This window comes from Euprymna scolopes, chromosome 19 (assembly GCF_053919585.1).
Source record: "Euprymna scolopes isolate OS-2025 chromosome 19, ASM5391958v1, whole genome shotgun sequence".
Lineage (NCBI taxonomy): Eukaryota > Metazoa > Mollusca > Cephalopoda > Sepiida > Sepiolidae > Euprymna > Euprymna scolopes.
Genome location: NC_136500.1, coordinates 148,283,967 through 148,303,760, shown reverse-complemented (window position 1 = coordinate 148,303,760; position 19,794 = coordinate 148,283,967). Strand labels below are relative to the sequence as shown.

Below are 19,794 nucleotides of genomic sequence, written 5' to 3'. Positions count from 1 at the left end.
CATCAGGTTTTTTTTTTTTTTTTTTTTTTTTAGAGCAATAAATGGTTTAATGGATACGCTATCAGATTCGGTAAACAAGTTCAAGTGGTAGCAGATCCATTTGAATTCACTTACACCCTTCAATACCATTCGTAATCCACCACTCTCCAGCTATGGGTAAAATCACAATTTACATTGAATGAATTGTTTATTATAGATATCATGATATGAGTATTACATACCCGAATTCCCATCCACCCTACACACATGTGCCCATCATAATCGACCCTTTTTTACTTTAGAATGAGAAAGTCTCATATCAAAAGAGTTCACTTTTTTTTTTTTTTTTGTATGAAACCAAACATAAAATGAAGATACGGGATAAAATAGGGTAAATGTTTACTTTGTTTTAAATCCGTACAATTGGTGTCTTTCTATTTAGAGGGAGATATCAGTTCTCCGTAAGTGTAACTTTAAGCTTTGTAGGGCAGTTAACCAAAAAGGATTATCAATAATCCTAAATGCAACGGATAAGAAAAATGTCTTCATTCGCAGCTTTTTTATATTCATTCTAATCAAAAAAAAAAAAATCATTTGTTTATAGCAATGGAAAAGTTGTTTTCCTTTAACTAGCCAATAAAATGTTTTAAAAATAATTATCTCTCTTGATATGATACTTTGCCACCCTAAAGTTAAAATTGACTTAAAAATTAAGACTACCCTTGTAAACGGTCCCAAACTATTGTGCATTTAAGTTCACGTCAAAGATTAAATCTCTTTGATCTCTGCTCTACTCCCTCATTCTTGTTCACTAAGATGGCCATTCTCAATTTACAAATGTTGTAAAAAAACAAAAACAAAAAAAAAAACAATTGATATGCCATATTAACCCAATTGGACACAAAGGTTAAAGCATTTGCTAATGGACCAGGAGACCATGGTTCAATCCTAGAGTGCTACCAAAGTCTCAAAATTGGTACTGAATGTTACTAAACACTCAAATCGATACACACTGAAGCAAAAAATAAGACATAATAGGTTGAATAGACTGTGCAGATTTACCTTTTATTAATGCTGTGTGTGTGTGTGTGTATATATATGTGTGTGTATATATATATATATATATATATACACACACACACACTCATATTACAGGTATTGTGTTTTTGCGTCAGCATGATCAGATGGAGAATCTGTTTATTGTAATATTTCGGGGAAATCTTGCTCTCATCAGACATTATTTAGACTTTCAAACATGCATATTGAAGCTATTGTAAACTAGAGTAATTTTTCAGATATTGGAAATTAACTTGGTTTTAAAAATCTATTAATAAGTTTAAATAATATAGGGTTTGTGTTAATGTTCAATATTTGTTTAACATAGGAGTCACCACTTATCAAGGCCCAGAGGCCACTCGAGGATAAGGGTTAAAAAGTGTACAGAATCATAGTAATCATTAGTAGTGGAAATTTGGTAAATTTGTTAACTTAAGTGGAACAGCTCATCAAGAACTTGTTTACATTTAACTTCAAGACGGCCATATTGTAGTTAGCTGGAAAACAGGTAAATAGGAGACAGTTATAAACAATTCTCAATTGTTTAAATTTTTATTTATTTTCTTATTAAAACGGTTGATGTTTAAATTTAACTATAATTTTTTTAGATTTGTTAATTATAAGAATATTTTTTTAATTTGGGGTTATTTTACATTTAGAATTCTTTTGAAAAATACCAAATCCTTGCATGCACACACAAATACACAGACACTGCAGAACTTTATCTGGCACTCATGATGTAAAAAGAGGTGATATTAATTTCCCTGTCAGGATGGCATGATGAATTTGGAAATATGCATTCAAATTCTGTCTTTTTTTCCAGTCTGGTACTGCTAAGAAATGTATACTTATCTCGTATGATGACTACACATACGCAGGCCTCATTGGTCACATGGAACGTTGCACTGTAAGTTGGAAATATAATTTCCACGCTTACCAGGTTGACAATCAGAACTGATCAAACAATCAGCAAATGCAGGATGCAGCCCTTTGGCGATCTACATTTGCAGTTTGTGAAATAAATCCTGCAAATCAACTGCTGATTTCAAGAGCCACAGTTGGTCTGCAGTCGGGTTACTCATTTCATGAATTGGCAATCTTCAGATAGAAGTTGAAATCTATGAAAATTGCTCATGGCATGATTGAATATCAAGTTCTGGTGTCTGCGTGTTGAAATTCTTGTCCAAACAATTATCACTATTTTATATTTGTCTCTTGATTTTGTGAAGTATTCAAGTTTTTTTTTTTTTTTTTTTTTCCTGCTAATGAGTCACCACTTACAGAGGCTAAAAGTCATTCGAGTATAAGCACGAGGTCGATAGATTGTCAGTTCAGTGAAGACATTAAGCAACTGAAAATGAATGAAATGAACCAAATTTGATTACTTTTAAAAACAGTTTCTGACAAGTATTTGTTTACATTGGATTTGAATACAACCTGATCCAAAAGAACGATAAGGAGTTACTTGACAAACTTCACATGTCATTGAGAGTATGTGTACGGTCTAATAGATCTGGTTACAGACTATAATCTGCTTTGCTGAAGTCAAATCCTAGCGGATCTATTGTCGTGACTTACAAATTGATAATGATAGGGAAAGGTATGAATCCAATATCTCTCCCTACATAATTGTTTGTTCTTAATGATAAACTTATGATCATATTTGGTTTGATCTTTATAATTTTGAATATTGGTCATTTGCATAATCGTGTGTGTGAAGATGGGGAAAAAACAAAACAGGATAATAGTAACCATAAAATGTTTATTTCTTTAAGTGTTATCCATTGACAATTTCGCTGTATCACAGCTTGTCAGTGTGGCGAGACATTCAAGTGTTTCAAACCGAGCTTGAAAAGTCCAAGTTGTTATCGACTGCACCATTGACTTCAGTGAAAGGGAATTCCACTGTCTTATAAAAATTATCAGCAGCCAAACAGTTTTTCACGTTTCATCCACTATAGGTATTTTGGCCTGACAACTCCTTATGGGGATGAAAGTTTAATTGCCATATATATAATCTTTAAGGAAGAGTTCTTTTAAAGGGAGATAACTATACACTCAAACATTAACAGAGTAGATGCCGTCTTTACTTCCTCATGAGCAGTTAGATACAAGGTTTGTTTTTAGCGTGAGGAAAGTCCAGCCCTCCAAGTAAGAGTATTGTAGATTAAGGCAACTTATTTTTGTCCCAGTTTAAAAATTTTTTTCTTTGACACAAGAAAAAATAGATACAATTTTTTGCTAGTCTTAACTCGAGATAAAATAATGTTTTAAGTGTTTGGCAATTTGTTGCAGTTTCTATCAAATTCCAGCAAATGCTTAAAATGTTTGACAAAATATAGCCCTCCCCTCCTCACCCTACCAAACCAAAACAGTTTTTACAAATGAGGAAAATATTTATAAACTCAATTATTTTACATTTTTTTTAATGTTGCCATGTCGAGGTGTGCAAACGAGAAAACAGCCTTTGCTATGGGTCTTTTAATTGTCATCTGGATTTTAAAGGGAAGACAGCAAAATTAAGAGTGGAAGCAATGCAAAGCAGATATTGACCAATATTTTTTTACGTGGACAGAATTATTATATGCATATACACGTCTCCTATTTAAAATTTTTTTTTTTTTAAAGACATCAACTCCGATTGTGGTGAGTTTTTTTAAAACCATCTTATTTACTGCAAAGGAAGTGTGGAGAGAGGTGCACTTCATTTGCCACATGGTGGCATCCCCCCCCCCCCCAAGATAAACCATGTTTGTCTGTTCTTAACCCCCCTTTTACTCCACCCCATAGCAAAACCAATCATGTTTTGCTAACATTTCAAACAAAACTCTTCCAACCTTCATTTTTTTTTTATTTTCACGTCTCCCTCATTACCTGGGCCTTATTCTCTTGACTCTGCTCTACCCCACACCCATACTCTCCTTGGATTTTCATCTGCCTTCCTCTACTCCCCTCACTCATCGAATCCCAGCTCTCTTTTCTCCCATTTATAAAAAAAAAAATTAAAAGGGTAATATAAAATGGTAAATTTTGTGAGAGGGACTTTTGAAACATTTACCATTTTAATAAAAAAAAAAATAAAATAAACTCATAATTTGCAGAGTAGGAAGGAGAAAAATAAATTTAACATTTTTTAAAAATTTGGTTTCTTTTAAAATGAAAAAAAAAAAAAAAAAATACAAAATATATTAAAAGGTTTCAAAAATAATTATATTTTTTGTTTTTATTTTTGCTTTATTTTTATCTTTTAACTCCCCAAAAAATACTTTTAAAAAGTTTGTCTATTTGTTACATAACTGTTTGAGGATTGTGATGTTTGCCTTTGCAGGAGTCCAGAAGATGGTTATTTTAGCTTTGAGTATCAGTTGCTGGTAGAGATGCAGGACTTTATTGGTTACAGTATGGATCAAGTAGTGAGTCTCTACAATGAACAGAAAGGATTTAATTTTGTGATATTTAAGCTATATCAATATTTTATCCAGGTTTAGTGATGATTGGTCAAGAGATGTTGGAGCTTCCTCCTTGACAGAAGTTTTTTTTTTTTTTTTTTTTTTTTCAAATTCTAAATGTACCATTTTATTTGAATTTTATTCATTTTGTATTATTTCGGCTACTGTTTTTGTCTTCAGTGTTATTTTCAATGTTTTAGCAGATGTGTATTGTGGAACTCTGGAATCTGAACAGAATTTCTAACGTTTCCAATTAATCCAGGGAAGTAGTACACTCTTGTTCCGTCGGCCATGACCAGGTAGAAGTCTTAATTCACAATGTTTTCTGCATTGAAAATTGAATCTTCAACCGCAAAAAGAATGTTACAACTGAATTTTACGTAATATTTTATTCATTACATGAGAGCATGCTACCCCTTTAAATAAAGGGTTCCGTTCAAAATCTGTTTTACAAGATACGCGTGAAGATCATCTGCTGAAGTGTTATAAAAATAAAAATATATAGTGCAAAAAAAAAAAAAAAAAAAAAAAAAAAAAACTATCAATCCTCATTTCAGAAATCAAAACACAAAATTTTCTTTAAAAAAATGGAATGTTTTTTATTTTTTTCTTAGATTCAAAAATCTAAAACAAAAAAAAGGTGCAAGTCCACTGTTCAACCTAAATAATAAAAAAAAAGGACAAAAATCTTTATAATGTACACACCTGTCATGAAACGAAAATGCTGTTCCAAAACTCAAATTAATCATTTTTTTTTTAAACAAAAAAAATCTTTTAAGCGATTGTGAAATCGTTAGCAATACCATGGTGATCTGGAAAATTTGAATTATTGTGGAGTTTTCTGCCCGTGTTGTCAGTACAGTACCTTTTTAGCTTATTCAGTAGATTTAATTTTCTTAGTTAAAAATAATACTTGATCAATTTACATGATTTTTGGACATTTCTGTTCCATAACGGATATGTACATCATAAAGAGTTTTCTATATTTTTGTTTTAAATAGGTTGAACTGTGAACTTGCACCAAAAAATATTTTCAATTTTCACAGAAAACAAATTATTTCTTGGTTAGAAAAAAAAATAAACATTCTATAGAATGTCCATGTCTAACCATTGCATCATTTTGGGTGCATCCGTTTGACCAGTTTAGAGAAAATCCTTAATTTCAAAGAAATTTTTAAGGATTTATTTCCCCTTTTTACGATTTGTCTTCAGTCAGGTTTTTTTCTTTGAAAATTTTTTACCTTTTCCATAAACAAAAAATTCAAACATTTTTCAATTGAAGAGATGCTTGTGCAATATAATGAAATTTCAAATAAATGCATAAGTTAAAAACACTTACATATTTCCGTGTCATGTCAAAAGTTTAAATTCAAAAAAAAAATGATCCAGCAGAAAAATAACTACAAGTAAGAAGAGAATTTATTGTGAAAGAGTTGAGACGAATTCTGTATAACAGACTTATCTCACTTGCTTTTATTAAAATCCGCCTTTGAAAAAAAAATAGAAAATGTTGGACTGTTCTAGTGTCTATGACTTTTTTTGTCAAAAATAGATCTAGCACAATTTTTACTGGATCATTTTTCATAATTTTTGTAATTTTTACCAATTTCGACATAACATGTAAGTACGTAATAGTTTTTTTTTTTTTTTTTTACCTGAAATGTTTGTTTGAAATTTCATTATACTTATATTATTTCAAAACATGGTTAAAGTCAAATTAAGTTTGTTCAATCAAATTAACTTTTTTTAAAGAGAAAAAAAAAGGTGTTTGTTCAGATTGTAATAGATAGAAAGGAAGCTGCGCAGAATCCACCTAACCAAAAGAATAGAATGACGAACAAAGACAATTTTGAGAGGCTCATCACACCAGACACACCATGACCACTGCAAAAGAGAGAAGAATGACAATTTTTAACATTGCACACAAGTTGATCATTTTTATAAATGAAGAATTGAAAGCAAGAAAAGATCATTTTAACAGATATATATATATATATATATATATATATAATGGTTCCTATATTGTGTTAATTTTATACTAGGTTTGTTTAGTAGGTAATTATTGCCCAGCATATTCACTGCTTCTTGTCTTTCTTGCCACCATTCTTCTCCATCTATAGTACAAATTATCAATTATCTCCAAAATTCAGAAACCTGAAATAAAAACATCACAATGAAATCAATAATAGAAAAATTACAAATAATTAAAAAAAAAAAAAACTTACATAGAACAACCAGCTGATAGTTTGGCCCCAAAGAAAACGGACATTCCTCCAAAGAATGATTGTTGCCACGAAGGAATTTCCAGATGTGTCATTCCTTGAGAAGAGTGCAAAGAAGACAAAAAACCTCCGAGAGTCACTCCAAAATGGAACAGAATCTGGAAACAAAAACAAGAATGCATTTCCGTTCGATTCAAGCATGTAGTAATGAAGATCATCTTTCAAAATTTATTGGGATTTTCCTCAATTATGGGATCAAAATCCCCCTCCCCCCTTCCTCAGTGTTAGGATATGAAAAGAAGGAAAAAAAAAAAAAAAAGTTGATCAGCAGTATTGAAACTGAAGTCATTAGAAAAACAATAGGGATAGAAATGGTTCACCAAGACACACAGGCATTTGAAAATAGGATTGTTAATCAAGGTGTGGTGGTGAAGGAGATAAGAGGAGGACAATATATTTAAGAGTTTTTTTACAGACAGTTTTATGAGTGGGAATGAGTTTTGTTGAAAGTTTCCGTCAGTTTGGGACAGTTGAAGGCAAGTTGTGGCTCAGAGCAGATGGGGAAATGAATTAATCAACTGACTAACAAACATGGCCTTGACAGACGACTTAAAATGTAGACGTTAAAGGGTTGATGGTGTCACACACACATCCAGAGTATAACTAATATCTATAGAACATGTCAGTTTGCGTTTTTTTTTCTTGTGAGCCAGTGTTTGCCCTCGGCCGGCACCAATGTGAAACAATGATATGGCGAAAGCAGGAAACAAAGAGAAAATGAAGAAGCATTAAGGTAGTGATTCTCAAGAGGGAGCACATGTTTTCATCCAGAAGATGCAGAGAGAATCGTAATCCTAAGGAGGCTTATTACTATGGCAACAGAATATTCTTATTGCTTTGACTCGAGTATATATCCGACACAGTTAATCAACCGAGAACTACATCACTCTATATAAAAGCATATAAGATATCAACGGATACACACTCGAGAGTCAAAACAATGAAAAGAATATGCTGCTGTCCTACTTATTATCATTCAAATTCCAGAATCAAAGACACTTGTAACGCCTTAAATATCAAAACCGTATGATGAAAGTGATGATGTAGAAATGTCATTTTTGGATTTTCAACATTAGCTTTCAAAACGTGGCACTTTCTATGCCCACCTCTGACCGCCACCAAGCACAATGATTTGTCTCCTGGAGCTCGAATTAACCAATCATTTAATTACATTCATCTATTAAACAAAGTAAACCGATTCACTGAAACAGTAATAATTAACAAACAAAAAAATAAATATAACGTAAAGCGACTATAAATAATCCACTAAAGGTAAATATGATGATGCTGTCAATGATGACATTCTTAAATACTATAGTCTAAATAAAATTGAACAGTTTTTGTTTATAAAATGAAAAATTGTTAACTCACAGGGAAAATATTTGATGGAAATCTGCGGTTTTTCTGTAGGAATCGAAATAAATCATTGACAGTTGTAAAAATATCACTGTTGGCTGAAATGAAAATAGAATTTTAATCGTTTTCTTAGCATTAAATCGTGAACATTTAGGGCAGAATGATACTTAAAAATCAGAATTTGCCAAACCCATGTACACTCGACAGCAAAAAAAAAAAAAAATGGGCTAAACAAATTATATTGTACTAAAAGCTATATTGAACAAGAAAACTGAAACAGAACAAGACATTTACTTTAATAAATACTTAGTATGGAATCACATTCCCTTTTCATTTCTTTAAAAGATCAATCCTTTTAAACAAGCTTTCAACCAAAGTGGAGATGCTATTCTATTCGCTTTGCACAGCTTCCCACAGTTTGTCATTGCTCGAAAAAGTTCTTCCATCTAATGCACGAGATATTATGAACCAAATATTCTCGATTGAGTTTAAAATCAAGGCTTTGATCTGGTCAAAATATCACATCAATTGAATTATCAGAAAACCATTTTTTTGTGACTTTAGCAGTGTGTGCAGGGGTATTATCATGTTGAAAAATAATGTTATGGGATATTCCTAGCTTCTGGATACTTAGTAACAGTCCCGTTTCTAATATTCGAATGTATTCCTTTGCATTGATTTACCTGTCACATCTAATAAGTTCCTACACTCCTGCTGCAGTAAAAGTTTCCCATACCATTATCCCTCCATTCCCATGTTTAAATGTCGTTTTTATGCAACTTGGTAAAAATCTTTCTCCAGTTCTTTGAATGCACTGTTCGGGAGCATCACTAACAAGACAAAATCTTGATTCCATCTAATCAGAAAACATTCCTGAACTAGTCTTTCTTTCTTGCCATAACACGAGAAAAATCTATCATTGATGTTCTTAGATAAAAATGGCTTCTTTGCACACCTTTTAGAAGAAAATCCCATTTCTTTGATTCGTCTAGATATTGTATACCTAGAAAGAATTTCCAGCCCTGTTTTGAATTCTTTGCTATGGTCAATATAAGTTTTTTTCGATCCTTCAAAACAGTTAATTTAAGCCTATGGTCGTCCTTCAAACTGGATGCTCTAGGGCGACCAGATCCAGATTTCCCTTTTACCAAGCATTCGACTTCGAACCTTTGACCAATTTGCTTCACTACAGAAAGAGATCTTTCGACTTTTTTTCTTTTCTTAAAATATCAAAAATTGCTTGTAAGTCATTTTGGAGTGCCTTAATCCTGCAATTTGTTTTTTTATATATCCTCACCAAGATGCTGTCTTGCCATTTTTAGGATTAATTTTTCCACTTATTATTTTATGCTATAATAATAATGATCTGCAAAATAGAAATTTTCAGTTAAAATTAATAAAAATGCATGGAAAAAATATTAAAAAATTGATTTCTTCCTTCTTTCACTCTTGGCCCATTTTTTTTGCTCATGAGTGTACATTAATGTTGGAATGATTCACCAGAATCGGAACTTTTGAAGTATCGGAATAGAAAAAAAAATGAGTGCATATTTTCCAATTTTCATTGTGTTTATTTCTTTGTGTTTAAAATTTAATTTCCCATGACTCCAGAGAAAGCTGTGATACTATGAAGATCTGAGTCTTCAAATGCTGAGAGGGGAGGGAGGGGGCAATAGACAGATAGGAAGTGTCTTACAATAAACAGAGATGGGAAATAGCAAACAATGAATCTGTAGGTATTTTTAGATCGAGCAGATTTAGATTTGACAATGACAATAGAAACCTACAGAACAGATAACGACACTTGACTGCGGCATCAATGAGATGCTTAGAGAAGGAAAGGCAGCTTCTGGGTAGCCGGAGTAGGGGACTTCAGATAGCGACGCCGAAAACAGTCAACAGCAAGCTGCAGTTTGTGACGGATGGACAGCGTTGAACAATGGATGGACAGTTTGTAGAGCGAAAGAGATGAATTGACGACTGACAGACAAGCCTAGCTGACAGAATGTGGAGGAGACGCGCGCGCACACACACGCACACACGTCCAGCCGTCAAATATGTTTGAAATTGTTATGTTTGCAGGTTGAACCAAATAACGTATAAGGCAATACAAATGAGGACTCAACAAACAAAGGTAGATCAATAAAAAGTGTATTAGGAAAAGTATATTTACAGTATATTTACATAATGGTTGTCAGGTAAGAGAGTCTTGGCTGGAGAACATATCTGCTCTCGGCTCGGCCTTCGATGGCTTCTGGTTAACACACACTCAGACTAACCGAGTCTTGCTATTTATGTGTAATATTATCCACATATGTAAATGAGTGGGTGCCACCACAACAGAAATATTAGCATTTTTTTTCCTGTTTGTTCTACTCTATTCTACTTTGTGGAGCCACGTGTGTTCCCATCAGTCGCTAGTGAAAAAATGACGATCCGGCAATCAGAAGAGGTTGAACCAAAAATCTACGGCATCGATGTTGGGGGTTAGTGATCTGTCAGTGGATCACACATGTGGGAACATAGCATGAAACCACTTTATGCAAGAAGCCAAAAAAAAACAAAAAAAAAAAAACAAAAAAACTTCAAGGTAAAAGAAAACACAGAAAAGTGAGATGGATAAATTCTAACCCAGAAGACAGCAATTCTTCCCCCTTTGTCATAAGACTAAAAGGACAAAATAAGGGAAGCAAGAGTTATAAGTTTGCCGAAAGTAAAACCAACCTTCACTTTCTATTCTCCCTTCTTAAGATTAAAATAATGGAAGATGGAAAAACCACTCGTAAATTGGATTACTTAAGGGGACGGTTCATCAAGAACTTGTTCACATTGAACTTAAAGATGACATTATAGTCAGTCGGAAAGCAGGGAAATGGAACAGAATTCTACAGGCGTGCAGTTCTAAGAAAGAAACTTTGTTCATGGAATCTACGTTTAGGTTTAGGAACAGATAAAGAGTGGGAAAATTATTGATAGTGGTTTCAGATAGACAAGTGTTTTACGTGAAAGTTTGGCAGTGGGAGACCATAGATTGGAGCTCAGACGAGCACTTGCCATGAAAATAACGATAAACACAGACAGGCTTGCAATGTCTCTTCTGTGGAAAGGAGGTTGCAGGAAAGAGAAAAGGGCTTCCAAGTCTATTTTGAACTATCAAGGCAGGATAAGGTCTTTCTAGCAGTTCCTGCCCAGATGCGACAATACTTCATCCTTGAATGTACTTGGCTCTTATAGAAGTAGAGAATTGCATCAGCAGTGAGATATCTACTGGAGCGGTAGAACGATCCCACCATTTTTCCAGCGACCTTAGCAACGAATTTGCTGTACGTGTTCAATTTCAGATCAGATCCAGAAGCTTGTCAAAACACGGGACCTCCCCAAGATGAGAGCCATTCATTTCAATTGATGCCAGATGGGGATCAGTGTGTTAATGATGGAAAGATAGAAGTTTAGTTTTAAATGCATTAGAATTAACTAGCCACCTCTTTCCCCATTGCACCATGTGCTCAAGATCAAAAAAGAGAGAATCAGAGAGAACTTGGTCGTTTACGATCTTTGAAGTGTTGCCATAGATGGTAGTGTCATCAGCATAAATGTCTACGAATGATCTTAGAATGTGATTTGGAAGATCATTGATATAGATCAAGAAGAGAATTGGTCCCAGGATGGACCCCTGATGGATTCCAGCATTAATACTGTGTGCTTTTGATTTCTGGCCATCAACCACTACTCTTATGAACCTATCAGAGAGATGAGTTAATAATTGAAAAGACACTTCCAGCTATACTGTTGCTGGAGATCTTGTGGAGTAGACCTTTATGCCAAACCCTATCAAAGGCCTTTAATATGTCAAGAGATTTGCTAATCCTATGAAATATAATTGTTAGCACATCTGTTGTAGATCTAGCAGAACCATATTGCATGCCACTAAGGTTAGGCTACTTGTCTATTTAACAGATTCCATCAACTTACTCATGATGCACAGAGACTGATTGGTCTGTACAGAGAGGGAGATGACCGATCACCTGCGTGAATTTTTAAATACGAGGCATACTGATGAGGTTTTCCAGGGTGTTGGGAAGCATTCTCAAGATAACGCTTAAGCATCTTTAAGTACGGGAGCTAGTTCTGACTGAAGTTTTTTCAGGACTATAATAGGAATGCCGTCACGGCCAGTTGCTTTACTGGAATCGAGGTTTTTGATTAGCTTGGCAATATCACGCACAGATATTTGTATGTCGCATAATGTGATTTCAGACACAGGAGGAAATAGTTGTCGACCTTGATCGCTTAGGGTAGAATTAGCTGCAAAGAGTTTGGCTTTGCCCAATGCTGACAAGATTACTTCAGGTCCATTGATGATGGTTGGGATAGAGCACATGCTTCTGTTTATTATTTGCCAAAACTGGTGGAAACCAAGTTGCTGCTCAGCTACTTTGAATTTGACAAACAGAGCATACAACTCTTGCGTTCTTTATTACTTTTACAGGTGGCTTACTGGCAGTCCTCAAAGTGGCTTTAGTCTGTACATCTATTACGTTGGAAGCAATGGAAAAAGTAATTTCTGTGTGCAATGGCACTAGCACATTCGGAAGAGAACACGGCTGACTTATGTTTTGCTGGAATTTTTTGGGGGGTATGAAGCAGTCTATACCTACAATTAACCATTCCGTTAGGTCTGATACTATAGAGGACACATTCATTTTAAACATGGAGCACAAAGGTAGATTGGATATAAATGTACAGAAGTTATACCAGTCAACTATAGAGTATCGATATACTGTACGATGGAGAGGTGCATCTGAAGACTTATTACATTTTGTTTTTATCTTAACTGAGACAACCGAGTGACAGAACAACGAATGAATATAGCTCAGGACAAGTTGAGAGAAAAACGTCTAAAAGACTCATACTGACCACTGAAGCCATCACAGATGTGAATGTTAGCTGAAGAATGAGCAGACAGGATGTGGTCAATTTTCTCAGATATGCTCTTAAAGATAGTAACTCTGCTGTTCTGGGGACAATACAGGGCAAATATAAATGCAATGGTGTGAGCAAGTGCAACCCAGAAGCACATATGGGGCAATTTAGGGTCTTCTATGGAGATGTCCCTACCACATTTAAAAAAAAAATTTTTTTATTTTTTTTATTACATTTTCATCCCAAACAAGGCAAATTGCCACTTTGGTGTAGGGGGCTACAATCAGGGGCAACAACTACTGGGGTACTATGTAGGGATTTGGGCAGCAAGATTTCGGTTCACGTTACACTTGAACTTCTGCATGTCAGTACTGTTGGGGAAGCAGGAACCTGGAATGGAATTCCAGAGTCTAGCGGTTCTGGGGAAGAAACTATTGGAGTAAAAAGATCTTTTACATCTAGGGATCTCTACGGTGTGGGGGTGGGATTTAGCATCCTGTCGGGTTTGTCGAGGGTGCTCACGTCGTGGGAGCACAAGTGATTGCAGTTCATTAGAGCATTCACCACAAAAATACTTGTAGAAAAGGCAGAGGGATGCAACATTTCGTCGATGGGACAGAGGCTGAAGCTTAGATGCCAGTTCAGGGCCTATCAGGTTTGCAACTCTTTTGAACCTTGTCAAGGAGCTAGAGACTAAGAGCAGATGCACCAGCCCAAATGTGACAGCAATACTCCATACATGGGCGAATGGTGGCCTTATAGAGGTACAGGATACTTTCGGGTGTTAGTAGTTGTCTAGCATGGTAGAGGGAGCCCATCTTTCTTGCAGCGGCCCTGGCAATGCCTTCAATGTAATTGTTCCAACTCATGTTTCCTGTGAACGTTAGGCCAAGAAATTTGTAAGATGTACTCTCAGATAAAGAGTTGTTGGCCATTGCTATAGGTGGTAGAGAGGGTTTCTTGTAATTATTGAATGAAACTAGTTTAGTCTTGGCGGCATTGAACGTGACCAACCATTTTTGTCCCCATTCCACTACAGATTGGAGGTCTTCCTCTAGTGTTTCTGCCATTTCTTTAGAAATGTGTTCATTCGTCTTCCTGTCGTGCCTGCCATAGAGTGTAGTGTCATCAGCATATATACCCATCTCAGAGGCAATTTTGTCAGGGAGGTCATTTATGAATATCAGGAATAATAGAGGTCCAAGGATAGAACCCTGGGGCACCCCCGCATTTATATCATATTGTTTAGATGTACGACCGTTAAGGACAACCTGAATTTTTCTCTTATCTACACCTTTAATGTAGGCACATATTTCATGCTCATGGCGATCTTGGGGGTCAGATTTTGGTGTTAAGTTAGAGTATCCTTTAATCTATGAACTCGTCTAGGAAAATAGTCTGTCCAATGCCAGTTTCGCTTAGGACTAATAGGTCTGGTTTCGTCTCCTGTAATTGGGTTTAAATCTCTGATGTTGGAGGAGGAGACATGGTAGTGGGGAACTACATTGGAAGTGGGAGTTCTGGGTTTAGTCTTGTATTCTGGAGACTTTTCATGATGGGGTTTTGGGATTTGTGGAACTGGTTGACAGATTTGATTGGGCAGAGAGGAAAAGTAAAGAAGCAAATAAATAAAGTGAAGCTGTAACCCATTAATATGGCATCAAGAAACCCCAATAGAATTGTCCCGAATCCATTCACCAAATGGCAATACAGCAGTACTTTGCAACTGCTGTTAGGATGGCCGCCTTAGTAGTTAATCCAAGGTTTGGGTCCCTGACTATCAGACAGATAATGTCAGCCCAGTTAAAATGTTTACCTCCAGCACCCTTAACAGTGACATTGCTACAAGTATAGAAATAGAAAATTTCCAACATTTCAGGTGACTGCTCATGCAAAAATACTGCCGACCTAGAATACAGATTTTTCTTCTTCGTTTGTCAGAAAACTCATTCAAAACAAGGACGAAGGGACAAATTAGGAGAAGTGAGAGTTACGGGAGCCATGATAACGCATCACCAATGCATTGTCTACTTATGATTAGAAAAAAAAAAAGAAAAAAAAAAAGAAAAAAAAAAAAGAAAAAAAAAGAAAAAAAAAAAAGAAAAAAAAAGAAAAAAAAAAGAAAAAAAAAAGAAAAAAAAAAGAAAAAAAAAAGAAAAAAAAAAGAAAAAAAAAAGAAAAAAAAAAGAAAAAAAAAAAAGAAAAAGAAAAAAAAAAGAAAAAGAAAAAAAAAAGAAAATGGTGTTCTACTACTTAAAAATAAGTCCAACTGACATGTTTAGAGGAAAGTATGGTGATAGGTTCCCCTCTCACTAACTGAAATAAAGTTAGTTTTTTTGTTTTTTTTTAACTTACCAGAATTCAGTTGGCAAAGTTTACATATGTAATTCTTGAAGCAACTCCGCTGTTTTCCTCGAGTTATTCCCGACGTGATTTGAATGGAAATTGTCTATCGCTTTTGCTAACAAAGTTGATGTTAGGCAATGTATTTCTTAGTAGGACTATTTGAAAAGTCTACTAAAAAAGAGTGTTAACAATATTTTTGCAAAAGAACAGACATTGGATCAAAAGCAAATCACAAACCAGAAATTGAAAACAAATTCCAATAATAAATTTTAATTTAAATTTTAACAGTAGTATTCTTGGGGGGATGGGGAGGGCAAGTGTAAACCCCCCCCCCCCAAAAAAAAAACAATTAAGTAAATAAATTAATACATACATAACTGAAAAAAAAAAAAAAACTTAATTTTTTTTTTTTTTCTGCATAACAGAATCCAGTTGGCAAGTTTACCTATGTAATTCTTTAGGCAACTTAGCCGTTTTCCTGCAGTCATTCTCGTTTCTAAACAAAACATTTTTTGGATGAATAGTTCACATTACAAGGTTCGTCATTTAATTATGCAGAAAACAATTGCAAAAAATTTTTTAATTTTCAAAATAGATCTTTATATAAGCTTTGGAAATCCCTGGGAAGATACTTGAGGATTAAAAAAAAAAAAAAACAAAAAAAAAACACTTACTTAGAAATCTGTGGAAAATTCCAATAAGTGATAAGTGAAGCAACGAAATTAAAATTCCAACAATAAATGGCGACCATGCAACTGGAACCGGATGGAATTCTTCAACTAGAATCTTAAGAAAAGAAAAAAACGCAGCTTAAAAAAGTTTCAATTTTTGAAGAACCATTTTTAAGAAAAAAAAAATCAGAAATATCTATACTAGACTTAAGATCATTAAAAACAGGCAAAAACTGTTGAGTTAGAATGAGTGCTTTGTGTCAAATTGATGTTTGAATATGGTTAAATTTGTGCTCAGTTTTGGATTGAATACTAATCCAATTAATTGTTAAATGTGAATCTAAAGGATACCATAATACTTTGTTTACTATACCTTACAATAATAAAAAATTTCATCTCAATCGGCCCAGTAGTTTCTGAGCTAATGTGGAACAGACAAACAGACTAAAAGAAATATAATATAGATAGCCTATGTAAACAGACTCAATACATAGAATCTTTTCAAATCTCATAAAAAAATGTTCTAGAGTTTACTTAAAGAAAAAAACAAATTTAGAGGGGGGAGGAAAAAAAAAAAGAAAAAATAGCAACCTACAAACAAATACTTGCTTTGCTACTGAAGCTCAATTTAAAAATAAATCTTTTTCTAAATTCAATACAGAACAAAATCGTTCAAATAATTAACAAAGATTATAAATATATATACATGTCGGTTTGTAATTATTAGACAATTTTTACAAATCTAGAGTAAAAATGGTACTTTCTTAACTAATCTATATATTAATATCCGTATTCACTTCGGCCATTATCATGCTGTGCACCCCTAAAAAAGGAAAGTGGAATATTCCAAATAAATATTCTCTAATAAAAACAACAAAAAATTGGTGTCACTTTTAAGAAAATTTGTAAAATAAAAAAAAAAGGCAAAGCTAATAAAAATGATGTGTTTTCCTTAGCCTTCGGGACAAAACTAAAGTGTACTATGTGTTCTTCAGATGCTACAATTCAATTTCTTGTCCCTATTAATCCTTAAATGCGCATCCAATGGATACCATACTATTTAGTTCACCGCACCTTATCAAAACACAAAATTTTAGCTAATTAGGCTCAGGATTTTCTGAGAAAAAGTGGAACAGACAGACTAGGAGAAATTATTTACGATTTAATAACTAAAATAATATTTAATCTTCTATAATATAAATCTCACCTCTCTGTTTAAATGTATGTATGTTTGTATGTATGTCTGTGTCTGTCTAAAAATTCTGACAGAGGTGACGGATTTACATGAGATCGGTATTGTTTTGAAGCTCGACCCTTCGGACGACAAATATCGAAAAATTAGTTAAAAACATTAATTCTTTCCCCCTCAACTTGGCACTTTTCTACAAGGAGGGGTCGCTTTTCTCACCGAGATTTTCGAAAGTCATCCCCTGTTTTCGATTGACTAGCCTTGATTTAAACCTTTGCCACTTCCAGTTTGGCAATGGATGCAACAGCAAAGACGTCACGTTTTTTTTAATTTCATGTTCTTTTCCTCTTTTGTGAAACAAACTTTCGGCTAGTATTTTCTGAGTAAAAGTGGAACGCACAAACTAAGAGAAATTATTTACTATATTTAATATTCTCTCTAATGTATAAAAAACAAAAGTGAGCGTTTGTGTATGTCTGCCAAAGGCTTTTCGCATTGGGGTTCTCGTGTCGGTTCGATTCTGCAAGAAGTTTTGGTATACTTCCCAAATTGTAATATCTCGCATTCGCAAACGGACATCCTTTCTTTCCTTTTTTTTTTTTTTTTTGATATAGAGTTCAACAAAATTCTCGCCGTGGCGTGATCTTGAGTGTTTGTTTGGCTTTTTCGTATAAAGAGAAACTGTTCGAATGCAAACGACAGAAGCTTGGCCTTATTGGTCCTCGGTCAATGTAGGGGAAACCCTTCATACTGAGACAATTACTATTTTTTTGGATACTGCCAGAGTGCCCCCTTTTTGGGAGGAGCTGGTTTTCACCTCACTTTAAAAACGACCTTGTGTCTAATTTGCTTTCATGGGGAAGCAAATAAATATGACAGAAAGCGGGAACCTTACCTGGCCCCCAGCCAGATTTAAAAGCAATGTTCATTTCTGTGGATGCATGGTGACTCCTTTGATTCTTAAGTTAATCACCATCTCATTGAATTCACTATCCTCTTTGGCCTAATGGTTAGAGAGGAAGACTAATTACCCAACATTTTCAAGTTCGATCCCACCTCTCTCTCTTTTTAAAAATTTTTTTATTTTTATTTTATTTCGTCCTTGTGCCAATATCCTCCACCCAGGCAAAAGTTAGTTACCAACTCATTGAATTCACTATCCTCATTTTTTCACGTTCTTTTCCTCCTTCGTGATACGGGTTCAAGCCTGCCTGCCTACTATCACTTTTTTTTTGCTTAACACACATCTCCAAACACCCGGGCACGCCGGGTACTCAAGCTAGGCTATTATATAAATCTCAAATGTTTGCATGTCTCGCTAAAACTTTCGACAAACACGCAACCAACACTGACAAAAATTGATATCGTTTGAAAGCTCAGTGTCTCGGCCGACAAATATCTAAAAAAATGGCCAAAAACATTCATTCTTTCACCGTTAACTGAGCAGTTGTTTTTATGAGGAGGGGTTACTTTTTTCACCCGCATTTTTGCAAAGTCATTCAAGCCTCACGTGAACGACGTCGCATAAAACCGGTTATTTCAAACACACATGACGTCACAATCGTGGTGGCCGCATCGATAAGACCGTTTGCTTTTTTCACCTCTTTTCCCTCTTGCGCGTAACACGTTCAAGCCTGCCTACACCTATTTTTTTTTTCGCTCACATGGATGCTCTCTGCTATTTTGAGTTGTTTTAACTCATTTTTTTAGGGCTTTGGTTTCTCAACTAGCCCCCTTACACACACCTCGACACACCCGGGCAACGTCAGGCACCCAGGCTAGTTAAATATAAAAATCAGTTGTCTGTATGTATGTGTTTATGTTTGTATGTCCAGCTAGAAGTAAAAAATAAAGAGAATTTACATTTTATTCCTGTCACGTGTTTATGTTTGTATGTCCAGCTAGAAGTAAAAAAATAAAGAGAATTTAACTTTTATTCCTGTCATGTGTTTATGTTCGTATGTCCAGCTATAAGTAAAAAAATAAAGAGAATTTAAATTTTATTCCTGTCATGTGTTTATGTTTGTATGTCCAGCTAGAAGTAAAAAAATAAAGAGAATTTAAATATTATTCCTGTCATGTGTAACACAAGCCTCAAGAGAATCAGTGTGCCTTGTGCAGATAACATCATCAAATTTCAGATTTGCATACAGAGAATAGCAATGAAAGGAAAAAATGTACTCACAGGACGGGATACTTTCGAAGGTTTCCAAAGTTCTAATGAGAATGTTGCGGTCGCCAAGATAACAGCAATCGGAAGGGAAATATTGAAATAAGGAGTCAACATCCAACGATGCAAACTGAAAAAAGGATGGGTAGGGGACATTTTTAAAAATGGTGCAAGTCCAGAATTCAATCTGATTAAACAAAATACAGAAAAATCTTTATGATGTATGTACCTGTCACAGAACGAAAATGTCATATTCCAAAATTCATGTAAATTGATCAAGTAGTTTTATTTTACATAAAAAAATCATTCTGCTTTTAGTGATTAATACAAAATGTAGCCATTACAAGACTTCCAGACTTATTTTGATTTATTT

The 19,794-nt window shown here is 34.4% G+C and overlaps 1 protein-coding gene across 1 annotated transcript in view; it reads right to left on the bottom strand.

The window, feature by feature from the left end:
- Nucleotides 1-6,119: 6,119 nt before the first annotated feature.
- LOC145240045 (uncharacterized) overlaps nucleotides 6,120-19,794 on the bottom strand; it is a 35,237-nt gene continuing 21,562 nt past the window's right edge. The window contains exons 6-10 of the mRNA XM_080103637.1: nucleotides 19,437-19,551; nucleotides 16,066-16,177; nucleotides 8,138-8,220; nucleotides 6,710-6,864; nucleotides 6,120-6,368 (exon numbers count right to left, since the gene is read on the bottom strand). Coding sequence (XP_079959763.1) covers nucleotides 6,257-6,368; nucleotides 6,710-6,864; nucleotides 8,138-8,220; nucleotides 16,066-16,177; nucleotides 19,437-19,551 — 577 coding nt within the window. The 3' untranslated portion in view covers nucleotides 6,120-6,256. The remainder of the gene's footprint in view (nucleotides 6,369-6,709; nucleotides 6,865-8,137; nucleotides 8,221-16,065; nucleotides 16,178-19,436; nucleotides 19,552-19,794) is intronic.